Source organism: Protobothrops mucrosquamatus, unplaced genomic scaffold, assembly GCF_001527695.2.
Source record: "Protobothrops mucrosquamatus isolate PMUCROS unplaced genomic scaffold, P.Mucros_1.0 scaffold70, whole genome shotgun sequence".
In the NCBI taxonomy this organism is placed as follows: domain Eukaryota; kingdom Metazoa; phylum Chordata; class Lepidosauria; order Squamata; family Viperidae; genus Protobothrops; species Protobothrops mucrosquamatus.
The window spans coordinates 480,386-497,722 of NW_015386448.1; the positions used below are offsets into that span (position 1 = coordinate 480,386).

The 17,337-nt window shown below is 43.3% G+C and overlaps 1 protein-coding gene across 1 annotated transcript in view; it reads left to right on the plus strand.

The window, feature by feature from the left end:
• The window catches only part of MYO5B (myosin VB), a 177,996-nt gene that overhangs the window by 106,605 nt on the left and 54,054 nt on the right, over positions 1 to 17,337 (plus strand). Inside the window, exons 19-22 of the mRNA XM_029283377.1 lie at positions 4,084 to 4,320; positions 11,587 to 11,671; positions 13,147 to 13,292; positions 15,475 to 15,594. Of these exons, the coding sequence (XP_029139210.1) occupies positions 4,084 to 4,320; positions 11,587 to 11,671; positions 13,147 to 13,292; positions 15,475 to 15,594 (588 nt within the window). The remainder of the gene's footprint in view (positions 1 to 4,083; positions 4,321 to 11,586; positions 11,672 to 13,146; positions 13,293 to 15,474; positions 15,595 to 17,337) is intronic.

The following is a 17,337-nucleotide window of genomic DNA, read 5'->3' on the forward strand; positions in this document are numbered from 1 at the left end:
TTTACCACGGACCTGGCATTACATAACAACAGCCGACGGTCCCGGGCCGGAGGATCTAAGTCTCCTGGAGACCGAGTAGAGACCTGAGGACCGGAGCACCCACAAGCTTGTAAATAGCGTGTGCGTGCTCCCCTAACCTGATATGGTCCTCTACTCCCGCCATATCTGCCTCTCCCACTGACCGTACTAATACCTCCCTCCCCCCTCCCCCCCTCCAATCTCTTCTTAAGAACCTCCAGTAATGGAGCCCCCACAACTTTTGGAGGGAAGCCGTTCGTTCCACCGTCAGGAAGTTTCTCCTTAGTTCCAGGTTGCTTCTCTCCTTGATGAGTTTCCATCCATTGTTTCTTGTCTTCCCTTCGGTTCCCTTTGGAGAATAGGTTGACCCCTCCCTACTTCTTTGTGGCAACCCCTCAGATATTGGAAGAGTTGCTATCACGTCACCCGTAGTCCTTCTTTTCACTAGGCTGGACATACCCAATTCCAGCAACCGTTCTCCCTATGTTTGACCCACCAGTCGCCTAATCATCCTTGTTGCTAGTCGGGGATTTCTGGGAGGTGAAGTCCACAAGTGTTAAAAGTTGCCAAGGTTGGACACCCCTCTCTCAGACTAAGTAATACATTTCTGAGAAATCCTTCTTCCTTTGTACTTCTGAATTTACCTACTTGCCTGATAACCTCTTTGTGTGTTCTTTATATCATTGTCAAGTTTTGGACCTGAGCATCTGATGCTGGTTTGCTATGATTTCATCCCAAAACACAGGCATTTGGGAGAAACTTTCTCTTGGTTACTTCATTGATATTTTCAGTAATTAAGTAATTCACAGACCATTTTAATAAAGGATTTGTGTTAAGGGTGAAAATGAGCTACAGAAAGTTACTTACAAGGGGCATTTTCACAAAAGAACTAGAGTTTGAATTCTTAAGATGTGAGTCTGTAAAGTTTTTCATGTACAGAATCAAAATTTCCAGACTTTCACTCTCCTGTTCCAGATTCACAGAATTCCTGGAAGAGTTTTTCTTTTTGAGAAACCCAAAAGACCTTTTTTTTTTTTTACCATTTATTGAATTCATATAGAAGTTTCTAATTATATGCATAGGTAATTTGTGGAAGACAAATTGAATGGCTTGTGTAAAGAATTAATAAGCACTGTCATAACTACAAAATTAGTCTACTGTTTTGGTAGTTAACTTCCAGGTTCTTGACATAAACTGGTATGAATTTCTTTGGTTGGCTTCCGACATGTTATATAAAATCAGTGAAATATATGTATTTTACCATACAAGTCATAAATGTGATGGCGTGGAATAGTTTACCTTCACACATGTGTAGATGTGTAGACATAACACAATGTAAGGGTGAAGGTCTGTTCTCCAAGCTTGTGGGTTGATTTCTGAATGTTTCGTTACCAGGCTAGGTTAATGTCTCCAGCAGTGTTTAGGCCAGGGGTGGGCAACCTTGGCCCCTTTATGGCTTGTGGACTTCAACTCCCAGAATTCCTGAGCCAGCCTGGCTCAGCTTGGAAACCTCTCCCTTTCCCCTCAGCGTGGCTGGCTCAGGAATTCTGGGAGTTGAAGTCCACCAGTCATAAAAGAGCCCAGGTTGCCTACCCCTGGTTTAGGCGTTTAGATACACATCAAATGTATTTGGGAATAATGCTATTATTTTTATGTCACGTGTCAAATAAATTCTGTGGACTACTAACCAACTTATAAATTAGTAAACTATAAAATAAAATGATATCAATATAGCTTTTAATAGAGCAGAATGTCCGTAGTTCAAGGTTGAATGGTGGCGTCCTTGGTGCCCTTTGTGGTCTGATGGCTGATGATGTTACCTAGTTAGGTAATGAGGCATCTGTAAGTGAATAACCAAGCTCAGAACTCCATCAGATAACTTTAAAAAGATTTGAGAAGATAAAAATGTGTCTGTGGAGGCAGAGAGATTTGTATAACAGGCATTGCCAGTGCACATTTTTCTCCCAAGTTTCCATTTCCTTCATTTCATTGCTTTGAAAAGAGCCTCTTACGAAGATTGTAGGTATACACGGACAGTTCCATTTAGGGCAACGTTTTGAATTGGACTTTAATTTAGAAATGCATGTCAATTCATCTTTCTAAACTCGTATATGTCTTTCAGAAGCAGGAATGATATTCTAATTCAACACAGACTATTTAATGCAGATCTGGGCCTTTTCCAGCCCCCAGGCCCTATCCGGCCTTTGGCTCTCCCTGGCCGGCCTGCGTGAGGTCATTTGGAAATTAGGAATCAAATGTAAATAAGTGTACACCAGGCACGCAATACAGCGGTATTGCTTTTATTTGGAAGGCAACTGCTATTTTTCCCCCACCTTACGTATGTGTGTGCGTGTGTGCCCTCCACAACAGTCCCAGTCCACAGTTTCTCATGTGGCCCCGTGGGAAAGTGAATTGCCCATCTAAGATAAAACTTAAAAGGGAGAGAGAGTAACAATATCGGCTACAAGTCATCAGCAGTTTGAGGCCATGGTGAGAACCAGTTAGTGCAGTGGTGGCAAACCTACGGCACGGGTGCCAGAGGCGGCACTCAGAGCCCTCTCTGTGGGCACGCGCACCGTTGCCCCAGTCCTAGGCCTTCAGCTGGGTTTTATAAAACCTTTTCGCTTTAGGCCTCCGCCGCCGTGTGCAAAAAAAAAAAAAAGATTCAATCAATCAGTCAATTTCAACTTCTCGCGGGGAAAAAAAGATCTTGCAAAGTTGGAATTGATTGATTGAACTTTTTAGTCCCACCCAGTCTGCCATTACCACCGCAGCCACGCCCACCCAATGGGCCACACCCACCCAATGGGCCACGCCCACCTGCACCCCACTATACATAAGTGGGTTTTGGGTTGCAGTTTGGGCACTCGGTCTCTAAAAGGTTCGCCATCACTGAGTTAGTGTTTAGATCTTGTGCTTCTGTTGCCACCTCCAGATTGCCGTTGTGTTCTCACCACTGGCAGTCACACAGCCTGGGATACACAAGCATTTGCAAAGCATTTGAAATGCAAACTAGCATAAAAGTGTCTCTTCCTACTTTTGCCTCGTCCTGTCCTCCTTCAATGAGGACTTAAAATTAAGCTTTCTTATTAGTATCTGGTGGTTGTTAGTTGGCTTCTCCTTTTTCCCCCTTTATTTTGTATTTTAACTTTGGAAATGAACAAAAAATGTGTAAACGTTTGTTCATGGTATGTTTAGGTGTGTGTCATGTATGTGTTTCACTTTGGGAGCGGGCAACTAAATTTCATTTTTGATGTGTGCCGTTGTGCCCACAGTAAAAAAATGACAATAAAGGCTATCTTATCTTATCTTAAACAAAAAACTTTCTTACTATAAGAACTTTCAAAACTATAATTGATTGGTTGATGCAGTAGAGAAAAGTCTTTAAATTGCAGTTTCAGTGTATGTTTTTTTAGTATCTTTGTGACAAATACTTCTATCATGACAAAATCATTTAAGAACTGAAGTTTGTATATTTTCTAATATATCTCATCCGTTAAAATGTGTGTTTTGCTGGCTGTATAAGGTAAATTTAATGTACGTTTTACCAGAAGATGTGTTAACTTACAAAATGTGTCCAAAATTCAGGAGCCGTGATTCCAAGGGAATAAAGGTTGGGGAAGTTGTGGCTGCTTCAGTGCTTCTAGCTGCTGGGCTCCTGCTGCGGTCACGTGATTTTTATTTTCAACATTCCGTGACAGTTTCCAAGCCAGTCACGCAACCCCTTGTTCCTTCCCCAATCCAGCATATTTGCCTGCCTGCTGGAAAGGGGAGGGAAGGAGATTTCCGATGTTCCCTGCCAGATGCCCTGCCAGATGCCCCCAAGAAAGTTCACTGGGGAAGCCAGAAGGAAGTCGGAAGTCACCCCTGCTTTTTTGATCGCTCATGTTCGTTCTGTTTCTCTGTTTAGGTATGGAAATAGCTCTGAAGCATATCAGCAGGGCGCAGGTTGTCTAGTTATTTTTAAAACCGCAGTCTTTACAATTACAATTTTACAATTTAATGCTATTCTCTGTAATGGCGAGCGGTGAGTTCACTGTTTTCCTGCTGCCTCTTCCTCTGCAGCACAAAGAATACAAGTCTCTCAGTGGGCAGCTCTCCACGGCAGCCGTTGCTCATGGCACAGAGATTGAGAGGCTGAGGAAGGAACTGGAGCACCATCGACAGAAGAAGGGGGACAGGAATCAGCTCGTGAGCCTGCAGGAGGAAATCGACTCCCTCCGGCTGGCCCTGGAGAAGGCTCACGGGGAGCGGAAGATCGTGGAAGATACCTACGCCAAGGAGAAGCAGGTGCTCCAAAAGGTAAATACTCTGCGAGGAGTTGCGGGCCTTCTGTATTGCAGTGACGGTGGGCATAGTAGGGCCAAGCCGTGCTTTATTTGACCATCATTTATTGGGGGGAAAAAATCAACATTAACTTGGGTGCCAAACAAATTAAGTCATAAACCGGCCTTTCAACTATTGTCTTGACCACCAACAGCTAAATTAAACCCGCCTCACAATGACTTTGCCTCATGTGTGCCCCAAGCGTGCCAATAAATTTAATAAATAAATAATAAGTCAGCACTCGGACGTTTTCAAGTCCTTCTGCGCTGAAGGTCCTTCTCAAAAGACGGATTACTTCCTGATTGTTGTGCATGGTTTGTATCATTAGTGAGGCCTTTTCTAAGGACAGGGAGAGCGGTCTGCGTATTTCGCAGTTGATCCATCCAGTTAAATTCTCCCACAGACCGGCCTTCAGAAATGGGTGGCATGAGCCCGCCTGCTCCAGCTTCACAGGGCTTCATTATATGCCTTGAATTTCTACAGGGAGAAGAAATAGGTGCTGAATCTGCACATCCAGCTTTTCACAAAATGTCTTTCCGTCACTATTGTGCTTTAAAAGGTCATTCATAGCAAAATTTAAGGGTCATGCAGAGTGTGAGCCAGCCGTGTGCTGCAGCTGCCAAAAAAGGCCAACACAGTGCTGGGCTGCATTAACAGAGGGATAGAATCAAGATCACGTGAAGGGTTAATACCACTTTACAAGGCCTTGGTAAGGCCACACTTGGAATACGGCATCCAGTTTTGGTCACCACGATGTAAAAAAGATGCTGAGACTCTAGAAAGAGTACAGAGAAGAGCAACAAAAGATGATTAGGGGACTGGAGGCTAAAATTTACAAGGAATGGTTGCTGGAATTGGGCATGTCCAGTTTAATGAAGAGAAGGACGAGGGGGGACATGATAGCAGTCTTCCAGTATCTCAGGGACTGCCCCAAAGAAGAGGGAGTCAAGCTCTTCTCCAAAGCGCCTGAAGGCAGGACAAGAAGCAATGGATGGAAACTCATCAAAGAGAGAAGCAACCTGGAACTAAGGAGGAATTTCCTGACAGTGAGAACAATTAACCAGTGGAACCACCTGCCTCCAGAAGCGGTGAATGCTCCAACACTGGAAGTTTTTAAGAAGAGACTGGACAGCCATTTGTCTGAAATGGTGTGGGGTTTCCTGTCTGAGCAGGGGGTTGGACTCGATGACCTCCAAGGTCCCTTCCAACTTTATTATTATTATTATTATTATTATTATTATTATTATTATTATTATTATTATTATTATTATTATTATTATTATTATTATTATTATATACTTAATAACCATATGCACGTAACGATTTGGGGCTTTGAGGTTCTTACCAGTGGCCCTCACGACATCCATTGGTTGATGGATTTGTAAGACAAATTTGTTGTGTGGGAATAGCACAAATAATTGCTGGCTAAGAGTAAATTCATGACCTTTTTAAATGGACAAATGTTTAAACTGTCACAGTTGTACTCCTCAATCAGTTTCTCTTATTCTGCTTTGGGAAAATGTGTGCGTCGATCTGAGAATTCTCCTGTTTCTTGCCAGATCATTGAAATAATCTAAAAAAAGAACAATGTCTGGCTAATATTAAAGAGAGGATTTTGTTCTGGTTTTTAACATAAATCCAGAGGTTGTGAGATTGGCAAGGGTTAGGGTATTCCATGCTATTAAACATGGAAGAAAAGGAAGATAGGAGGTGAATTTGGATACAAATTTTTGTGGAAGGAAAGAAGGGCAGTTACTCCCACACAGATTTTAGTTTATAACTTTCCATTTTACAGGCTTTTTCCCTCTACCAGCAACAGAATATCTATGGTGTTGCATGAACTACATACCCCAAAGGTCTAATAATAACCGACAGTGACTATCTGGGCCATCTGTACATCTGCAAGACATTTAATGTCGATGAATCCTCAACGTTTCATTCTAGAAGTCAGCTGTGCTAGAATTCTTTTATATCCTTATGTTTGTTTCTTATTTATTTTTTTGCCTATTATCGTTCAGCACCCAAGATTCCTGCCAATTTATAGCAATCGTTATATTCACTCTAAAATATATGTGTGTGAAGGTACATTCTCCGAGAAGGTGGGTTGGTTTCCAAACGTTTTGTTACCAGGCTGGGTGACCTCTTCAGCAGAGTTTAGGGGGGCCCAAAGCATCCCCCCTTGACTCCGCTGAACACATTGCCCAGCCTGGTAATGAAACGTTTGGAAGCCAACCCACCATCTCGGAGAACGAATCTCCATCCTCATCCTACACCCGAGGTACAGATATTCACCACTATTGCACGCACACACACACATACACACAAACACACAGAGTCGAATATTACTTGATAAAAATAACATCTGACAGCCAATCCTAAAAAAAACCCCAACCAAATGGCAACTCGGTCACCATAACATCACACAGCAATTTTCATTCTCAAGCTCCAGATACCCACCGAAACGGCATGCAGGTATTCCTTGATTTATGCCCACAATTGGGACCAAAATTTCCATTGTTAAGCAAGGCAGGCGTTAAGTGGGCTGTCCCCGACTTTTTTACCATGCCGGTTAAGCCAGTCACTGCAGTTGTTAAGTGAATCAGGCGGTCATTAAGCCAATCTGGCTTCGGCCATTGACTTTGCTTGTCGGAAAACTGCCGGGAAGATCACAAAGGGGGTGTGTGTGTGTGTGTGTCACATGACCCCGGGACAGTGCAGCTGTCGTAAAGGCAGGCCAGTGGCCAAGTGCCCGAATTTTGATCACGTGACCATGCAGCGGTCGTAAGTGCAAGGATCCCTTGTAAGTCACCTTTGTGACTTCGAACAGGCACTGAACAAGCGGTTGTAAGCCCAGAGCTGCTTGTACTTATGCTCAGGGGATCCAGGCCACCTTGTGACTGGATGTTATCTGCACCTTTTAATTTGCAACCGTGCCGAAGACGAAAGCAATAGCAGAGCAAGGGCAAGATTAATGTACCGAGACATTGGGGATTAAGGGCATTATTTTATTTTTAAACGGTTTTTCAGGCGCTTATTCCATTGAGCTCAGCTCCTGATGGTTTCTCATACTTGTGCTTTTCTCTGCAAATTTAAAGTCGATTTACTATTGCCGTCTTCTGGGATTTTTTTTTAAACAACTTATCAATTTAGGCTTAAGAATGGAATTTCTTGGTGGTCTCCCATCCTGGCACCTAACAAGTTTGATGTGGTTTCAAGGACTTACTGGACCTCGTGTTGTTTTTGAGATCAGCCGAGGTCCTCACGGGGGTTGCTCTCTAGCCGGGCCCTGGCACTGAAAAACTGCTCTAATTTTGTCGCTTTCTGGGGCGTTTTCTTCCACCTTCCCCTTCTGTTCTTTAGCCTGTGGAGAAATTCATTGGAAAGCAGCTTGAAGGCCTTTGGGTCTAAGGGCTTCTTCCCACGACTTCCTGCTTCCCTTTTCTCCTTGCTTTTAACGTCATCTGCAATTACTGATAAAATGTCTCTGCAGAGTTTTCCTGCTGAGAAAAGTGTGGAAAAATGTATGAACATACATTGAAAACTAGACATCTATACAGACATCCTAAATTGCTATTCTACAACAACAACAAAGAAAAACACGTTATGATATGGAGGCACAAAAGCCTCCTTTTTATAACTGCTCAAAAGACTCATACAATCTGAGTAGCAGTTTCCCCAAATTAAACTTAAACTTATTCTTCAGTGAGCTGCAGGTTTGTCGTGCACAATAAAACCTGGAGTGTCAGGCTGTGGTCCTGCGCACCCCCTTGTAACAGGATAATATTGCTTGCACTAAAATGACTTGTCCAAAACAATTTAGGGCAGTCAAATTGTAGTGGGCAGAAACCACGTAGCTTCTTCAGGTACGCTAATTTCATTAAGGAAGAGAAGGACGAGGGGGGACATGATAGCAGTCTTCCAGTATCTCAGGGGCTGCCCCGAAGAAGAGGGAGTCAAGCTATTCTCCAAGGCGCCTGAAGGCAGGAGAAGAAGCAACGGGTGGAAACTCATCAAGGAGAGAAGCAACCTGGAACTAAGGAGAAACTTCCTGACAGTCAGAACAATTAACCAGTGGAACCGCCTGCCTCCAGAAGCGGTGAATGCTCCAACACTGGAAGTTTTTAAGAAGAGACTGGACAGCCATTTGTCTGAAATGGTCTAGGGCAGTGGTTCTCAACCTTTTTAATGCCGTGACCCCAACCGGTCGTAAGTCGAGGACTAAACCGGTCGTAAGTCGAGGACTAAACCGGTCGTAAGTCGAGGACTACCCAACCGGTCGTAAGTCGAGGACTTTCCCTGCCCGGGAGCGCCGCGCATGCGTGGTTCCGCCCCCTGCGCCGGCCGAGGTGTAGCTGGCAAGCGGCAGAGACGGAGCAGGCCGACCACCAACTGGCCCAGCCCAAGGGAGGTAAGGCACCTGCCGGAAAAGGGGGAAAAATGGCAGACAAAAAAAATGGCGGACAAAAAAATGGCGGACAGCCTTGCTTGGCGACCCCCGTGAAATGGTCGATCGACCCCAAATGGGGTCCCGACCCACAGGTTGAGAACCACTGGTCTAGGGTTTCCTGCCTGAGCAGGAGGTTGGACTCGATGACCTCCAAGGTCCCTTCCAACTTTATTATTATTATTATTATTATTATTATTATTATTATTATTATTATTATTATTATTATTAATTATTATTATTATTATTATTATTATTATTATTATTATTATTATTATTATTATTATTATTATTATTATTATTATTATTATGAGAGACAGTTTGGTGTAGTGATTCAGGAAGCAGGTTAGATACCAGGAAACCATTATTTGTAGTCCATCCTTAGGCATGAAGCCATCTGGGTGACTTTGGGCCTGTCTGTCTGTCTGTCTGTCTGTCTCTCTCTCTCTCTCTCTCTCTCACACACACACACACACACACACACACACATATCAAGTGACCACAGGGAAGCTTGCAATGGTCGTAAGTGGGGGAATTGGTCATAAGTCACTATTTTAGTTGCTATTGTAACTTTGAATGGTAAATAAATGGTTGTAAGTCAAGGACTACCTGTGTGTTGCTTAGGGTTGTGTGTTCCGGGTGTGATGGGAAGCGGTATGCTGAGGCAGTGTGCTGTAACGGTTAAGGTGCTGGGCTAGGGAGACCCAGATCCGCATTCTCCCACCCCAGGGATTGTGGGAAAGCGAGAGACGAAAGTGGGTTGAAGGGAAGATGTTCAGATGTGAGAGAAAGGCTGTCAAAATAAATTTTGCCTTAATTTACACACTCTGAGTTTAGGAATTTATTCTTAAAATTTTTAAGATTCTGGATTTACCCCCAGAACAGCTTTAACAATATCCTAAAATCTGTATTGTTTTTTACTTCCTGGGTACTTGATATATGTGGCTTGAAAAGAATCTTAAAAATTGACCAGAGATTGATGGGTGATTTATTTATTGCATCATGTTATGGACCTCCCGCTTTGCCAAAATAAACTAACATTCCCTAAAACCAGAAGCAATCAATAAGAGGGGAGTAGCTCTCTATTGGGGCCACATTCTCTTTTTGATATCCTGGTCACAAGTATTGTTTAGTATTTGTGGGCCAATCTCACAACATTGCATCTGACTAGCAGGCACCCAATTTTAGCAGAGGTCTAAAATAAACATGGGAAGGCAATTGGTCAGCAACCCTGCTGAGCCCATCTCCAGACCACCTTACAGGTAGGTTATTAGGATACTCCAATCAAGGTCACCAATGCCCAAATAACAGAGTTGGAAGGGACCTTGGAGGTCATCTAGTCCAATCCCCCACTCAAGCAGAAGATCCTATACCATTTCGGACAAATGGCTGTCCAGTCTCTTCTTAAAAACTTCCAGTGTTGGAGCATTCACCGCTTCTGGAGGCAGGTTGTTCCACTGGTTAATTGTTCTCACTGTCAGGAAGTTCCTCCTTAGTTCCAGGTTGATTCTCTCCTTGGTGAGTTTCCATCCGTTGCTCCTTGTCCTGCCTTCATTAAATCTTCATTAACTGTGCCTGCATGTGACACACATTGCTATTTATAAACAACCACAATGTTTATGATGGCTTTTTGTTTGATGTATGCTTCATTAAGCTTTTCATGGCCTTTTAAAAATTAATTTTATTTCTCTTACTAACTTTTATTTTTTCCCTTTGACTGCCCAACTGCTCAAAATTTTAATTTTGATTGAAAACGCGAGATAAATAGCTCATCTGATAAAATATAATGAATTCATTCTTGTAGGTGATGGGATGTAGTAATAGAGTGTTTATCAAAGTAACAATTGTAAATCTTTCTGCCATAAGTAAATTTTTCACCTCATTGAACCAGGCAGGTTGTTCCACTGGTTAATTGTTCTGACTGTCAGGAAGTTTCTCCTTAGTTCCAGGTTGCTTCTCTCCTTGATGAGTTTCCATCCGTTGCTTCTTGTCCTGCCTTCAGGCGCTTTGGAGAATAGCTTGACTCCCTCTTCTTTGGGACAGCCCCTGAGATACTGGAAGACTGCTATCCTGTCCCCCCTCGTCCTTCTCTTCATTAAACTGGACATCCCCAATTCCAGCAACCGTTCCTTATATGTTTTGGCCTCCAGTCCCCTGATCATCTTTAATCTTTGACTTATGTCCACAACTGAGCCAAAAATTTCTGTTGCTGAGCGAAACATTTGTTAAATGAATTTTCCCCATTTTATGACCATTCTTGCCACAGTTGTCAAGTGAATCACTGCAGTTGTTAAGCTAGTAAAACAGTTGTGAAGTGAATCCGGCCTCCCCCCTATTGGCTTTCCTTCTCAAAAGGTTGCAAAAGGGGATCACGTGACCCCGGGGACGCTGCGACCGTCATAAATATGAGTCAGTTGCCAAGCGTCCGAATTTTGATCACGTGACCCCGGGGATACTGCCATGGTCGGTCATAAGTGTGAAAAAAGGGTGATAAGTCACTTTTTTCAGTGCCGTCGTAACTTTGAACGGTCGCTAAATGACCCGTAGTAATTCGGGAGCTGCCTGCCCTGTCGACATTTGCTCATTTTGAGTTGCGTTCCTCTTTAAGATACCACTGAAAGCCACTCACTGGCCTAGGCTCAGAGCAAAACTACCCTTGTTTTAATAAAGGAAGGCGGAAGGAACCGGTTTTGCTATAAAAGTCAGCCGGTGTGAAACAGAATCGGCCTGGAGGGTACAGGGACCTCAAACTGGCCAACATTGTGGACGTTAACTTGGTTTTCTTGTGTTCCTCTTAGAAGATATCTGACTTGGAGGAAGAGAATGTCCTTCTGAAGGAAGAAAAAGAGGCACTGAACAACAAAATCTTGGGTCACTCAGAAGGTAAGCAGAAGTTAGCAGATGCCTTTATTCGTACTGATAACTAAGTGAAAGTGTTTGTATTTTTAAACTTTTTTTCAGTATAAGTCCTTTCTCCTCATCTCCACTGTAAATAATAATAATTGTGGTGCTTTTCAAACAGGTTGCCTTTTTTCTCTCTCTCTCAAAAGATGGCTTGAAATTTCTCTGTTGAAGGTGGAATGTATAAACTGATATAATGCCTGGATAAACTGTATAAACTGATTTAATGCCTGGAGTCAGGAGGAGGGGAGGGAATTGTATGGGATGAAACATTCTAGGCTAAAAAAGACCCTTTGTCTTGAAACTGCCTTGAAAAGTCCGCGGACCATTTAAAAACAGCCACGTTCAAACCAGGATACATTCGGCGCATTCAGAAAACACTGGAGCAACCCAGTAGAGAATCAATTTAACGTAAAATTGAGTTAAACATTAACCAAGCGAAAGAGTTTGGAAAAGTAGGGAAATGAGAACAGGTCTGAATTGTAAGCATTACTTTATTGAAGCATTGTAGTCTGAAAATTGGCTCAGAAATGCATTTTATGGCTGAAACTGTCAGAGGCCTCATTTAGACACCCGTCCACGCGCCTGGCGAAATCAATATTAGTTGAACTTTGGAGCTAATTTGTGCATCGTACGGCAAGGATGTGGAAGTGTTCCGTTCTACCTGAGAGGAAATTTGTGCAGTGTGAAAGTAAATAATGCTGTACAAGGATGACCTCTTCCTTGTTTTTAAAAAAAAGTAAATGAAGAACAACCACATTAAAAAAAAAAGTATGCCTGATTAACTGGGCATTTTAACTTTTTGTTGGACGAATTTTTTTAAAAAAGAATTGCTCTGATTAAAGGTTCCTGCTCTGTTTGTGAAGTTGCACAGAAGCATATTTATTAAATTTGTAGGCCACCCATTTCACCAATAAAGCGACTCTGGGTGGCCTATAGATATTCTAAGTCAGGGGTCCCCAATCTTGGCTACTTTAAGACTTGTGGACTTCAACTCCCAGAATTCCCCAGCCAGCCATGCTGGCTGGGGAATTCTGGGAGTTGAAGTCCACAGGTCTTAAAGTAGCCAAGATTGGGGACCCCTGTTCTAAGTTATTTATAATGCTAGCAAAGTAGACCATATGCTTAAGAATGTAAACTGTCAGAAGTTTCCTTTTAAGAATATTAACCAGTTTATTTCCATTCTGGACTGCAGTTATTTTACTTAGCGTAGGGCATAGAGCGCCTGGATAACAGTAATAAAATTACATAGTAGGAGCACATAATACTGTGGGTACACGTATGATAGAAATGTGTAATCCATTTTGTAAGGTGTGAGGAACTCACTGGATTTGAGGAACTCAATGGACTGCAGTACCAACGGACAGGCTGTCTGGTTAAAAAAGCTAAATCCACAGGCTACTCTCCAGATCCGCTCTTTTCAGTGATCCTCAAGATTCTTTCTCATTTTTTGTAAGATGAATTTGCCAAAAACGCGCTTGAAGAAAACCTGATGAAGAAGGAGCTTGACGAGGAGAGAGTCCGTTACCAGCACCTTGTGCAGGAATATTCCAGGCTGGAGCAGAGATACGACAATCTCAGCGAGGAGATGGCTCTCATCAAGGTAATGGGAAAGTGTTTTTATCCCGAGGTCACAATGAGATGCCCAGAGTGTCATGTGTCTGATTAACGAAACACTTAACAGGACTTTCAGGCATATTTTCTCCTAAAAGCATTTATTAAGGTTACAGAGACGTCAGTACGGCATGGTGGAAATGCTTAGGTCTGGCTTCTCTTCCGTTACGCATAACATTCTAAGCATTCCCCCCCCCCTTATTTTGGGGTCATGGTTCACATGTTCCAATCAACTTGGAAGATGTGATTTACTTCCGGTTTCTTTTTCCCGGGCTTTCCTTATTCTCCTCCCTTTTTCCCTGTTGCCTGGTTTAACTATAAAAATACCAGACAGTTCTGCATATTGTCAAAGCAAGAATATACAGTATTTGCAGCGTTGACACAGAGATGGTATTCTGCCATTTTGGCTAAGCTGACTGTCAGTTAGCAATAGCAACAACATTTAGGTTTATATATTGCCCCTTAGTGCTTTACAGCCCTCCCTGGGTGGTTTACAGAGTCAGCCCCCAACAATCTGGGTCCTCATTTTACCAACCTTGGAAGGACGGAAGGACGAGTCAACCTTGAGCCGGTCAGGATCGAACTCCAGGCTGTGGGCAGAGTTTGCCTGCAATGCTGCCTTTTAACCACTGTGCCACCAGGGCTCTATTGATGTTGTAGCTGTGGCCTGTTTGCAATTTTTAGGGCTATTACTAATATTTATTTAGTCCCAAGTGATTGCCTGTGTTCTTCTGCGCTTTGATTCAGTTGAATGGAAGAGAACCGCTTCTGAAATTCCTTTTGGAGGATATGATTGGATCAATGGAATCATAATGAGTGGAACAGGATGCTAATTAATTAATTTTACTCTATCCTTATGTTCTGAACTTATGATTCTTATGTTATTGAACTTAAAGTGTCACAAGTTGTGTGTGCTAAGCTTTTTGTAGATCAGTTAATATTGGCAGCAGGGTTGTATAAATGATTTTACAAGGACAGTCTAAGCCAGTGGCCATTTATGCTTTATAATATTGGGTTTATGCTTTAAGACCTGTGGACTTCAATTCCCAGAATTCCCTAGCCGGTATGGCTGGCTGGGGAATTCTGGGAGTTGGTCCACAAATCTTGAAGTTGACAAAGTTAGAGGCTCCTGCTTTATATGATCTAATCCTAATGGCTATGGACTGGCCAATCAAAATGCTGCCTCCATCTTGGTGTGATTGGTTTGGCTAATCAACATGTTGCTTTCATCTGCTCCACAAGAGTCCTGGCCAGCAGCCAGGGCGGTTCATCTGCCCTTGTGACAGCACAGTCGAAGTCCAAGGCCACATCTGAGCATCTTCTAATGGTGAGACAATCACCATGGCCTCTACCAGGACTTCTGTTTGGTCTTCCATTTTCCCCTCGGAGACCACCAAGGGCCTCAGCAAGGTAATCTGGTGATTACCTCTTTGGATTCAATATCCAGACAAGCAGCTCTTTCTTCTCATTCATGTACTGTCTCCAGACAGAAGTCTCAAGCACGTCCTTTGCCTCCAGCCTTATGCTGGGTGCCAGTTTTTTTATTTATTTATTTTATAGGAGTGCAACCGTTGCTGCTTGGTGGTGGTGAGGTGGCTTCATCCCTTTATACACTTCTCAGAGAGCTTTTTCTGGGTCCATCCGTAGGAATGATCTTCCCAAAGTCTCTGTTTCCAAATTTGGTGAAGAAGTTTAAAAGGTCATTTGGGCTGAGCTCTAATTTAGATTTTAATTACACACATGAGGAATATGAGCAGTGTGTAGACAAGAGGCTTCATGCCTTCACCCTCTGCTGCTATAAATACACTTGAACCATCTCCTAGATACAGTAAATTAAGCATCCTAAAGACCGAGACTCTGTTTATCACTTGAGGCCTCCTTGGTCACAGTTTCATCTGGTGTGATGCTTGGATGGTGACAGGAGGCCCACGTGGAATACAAGTGTCAGCACGTCCTCTGATGTGGGTTTTGTGCATCAGCCAAGTGACCTCTCATCAGCCTACTGTGATGTTAACGTTGTTGTTTCCTTAAAAAAATAATACAGCTCCTGCCACTGTTTCTAAGCAGAAACGGTCACAATCTCAAGAGAGGTCAACTTGACAATTATTATTATTTTTTTGCACCTGATGTACCAGCTGAGTCAATCTAATACAGTTTCCCTCTTTGGATAGCAAAGTCCAGGGCACCGAAGGAACCCCTCAAACCAAAGCAGCTTGGAGTCGGATTCCAACTACCCATCCATTTCCACATCTGAAATAGGAGACACGGAAGATGCGATACAGCAGATAGAGGTATGGAATTGGAAGTAAAGGAAGAATTCCTTCTGCGGAGGCAAAGTAAATGTGTTTGCTGTCCACGTTATCTCTGGTGACCTCTATCCGATTCTCAACCAGCATGGCCAAGATGGGGAGGTAAAGAAATCTAATTTAAACCAAGGATGGCGGTTTGAAAGTGCCGTTGTTAAGCTGTAGGATTGAAGAGAAGATAAAATCCTGGAGCACCAAGCCTTACAACCTCAGCTTTGTATTGGGAGGATCCCTCCTGGTTTTATTTTTTTTAATTAGCCAATTACGGAGGATTACTGTTTAAATCAGGGGTAGTCAACCTTGGCTCTTTTATGACTCGTGGACTTCAACTCCCAGAATTCCTGAGCCAGCTGTGCTGGCTTAGGAATTCTGGGAGTTGAAGTCCACAAGTCATAAAAGAGCCAAGGTTGACTACCCCTGGTTTAAATGAATGCTTTTCCTAAAGATTTAAGACTGTACATAGAGCACAATGAGCAATAATGTTTTAAAATTAAGACCAGCATTTGTTAGGAATATATTTACATAGATTTCCTTTCCAAAGAGTTATAGGTTACTTCCTTGCAGTCTTTACATACAAGGCATTCAAGTGTCAAATTCCAATATATTTTAAAAAGCTTCTACATTTCATGTTGCACGCCACAAAGCTTGCGTGAGTTAAAATGACTTAAAATTAGAGTTCCTCCGTGTTTTACTTCTCTTTTCAAACCTGGCCTTGGAAACGGTGAAATTCTGCATTGCAGTTTGGTTAGGATCCCATTGCAGCCCACTTCATTAATTAATATGGCCACCCATCTCGTATACAGCATTGCTTAAAAACAGAATGAAAGCACAACCAATAATTAAAAACATAAATAACGTAACACGGTATAAAATAGCATCTGAGAATAATCACATCGCCTCAAAATCAATATAACCAAAAAACCAGCTCATCCACACTCCCAGGGCCTCAGGACTGATGGCAAAGCTAAGCTTTTGATGCCTTATGTAATCCCATAAGGCTGAGTTGGGGCAAACTTGATTGGGGGGGGGGGAAGGATGTCCCAAAGGGTGGGTGCCACAGCAGAAAAGACGTTCCTCCTGGGTCCCACTAGATCAGCGGTTCTCAACCTATGGGTCGCGACCCCATTTGGGGTCGATCGACCATTTCACGGGGGTCGCCAAGCAAGGCTGTCTGCCATTTTTTTCCCCCTTTTCCGGCGGGTGCCTTACCTCCCTTGGGCTGGGCCAGCTGGTGGTTGGCCTGCTCCGTCTCTGCCGCTTGCCAGCTATGCCTCGGCTGGCGCAGGGGGCGGAACCACGCATGCGTGGCGCTCCCGGGCAGGGAAAGTCCTCGACTTACGACCGGTTGGGTAGTCCTCGACTTACGATCGGTTTAGTCCTCGACTTACGACCGGTTTAGTCCTTGACTTACGACCGGTTTAGTCCTCGACTTACGACCGGTTGGGGGTCGCGGCATTAAAAAGGTTGAGAACCACTGCACTAGATCAGGGGTCTCCAAATTTTAACACTTGTGTTAAAATTAACTCCCAGAATTCCTCAGCCAGCCAAGTTTGGATCCCTGCACTAGATCTTGGTTTTTCAACTCTGACAACTATAAGATGTGTGGACCTCAACTCCCAGAATCCCCCAGCTTATATGGCTAGCTGGGGAATTCTGGGAGTTGAAGTCCAGAAATCTTAAGGTTGAATATTGCACCGGATGGTCCTCTCTTGAGGACAGAACCCAAAG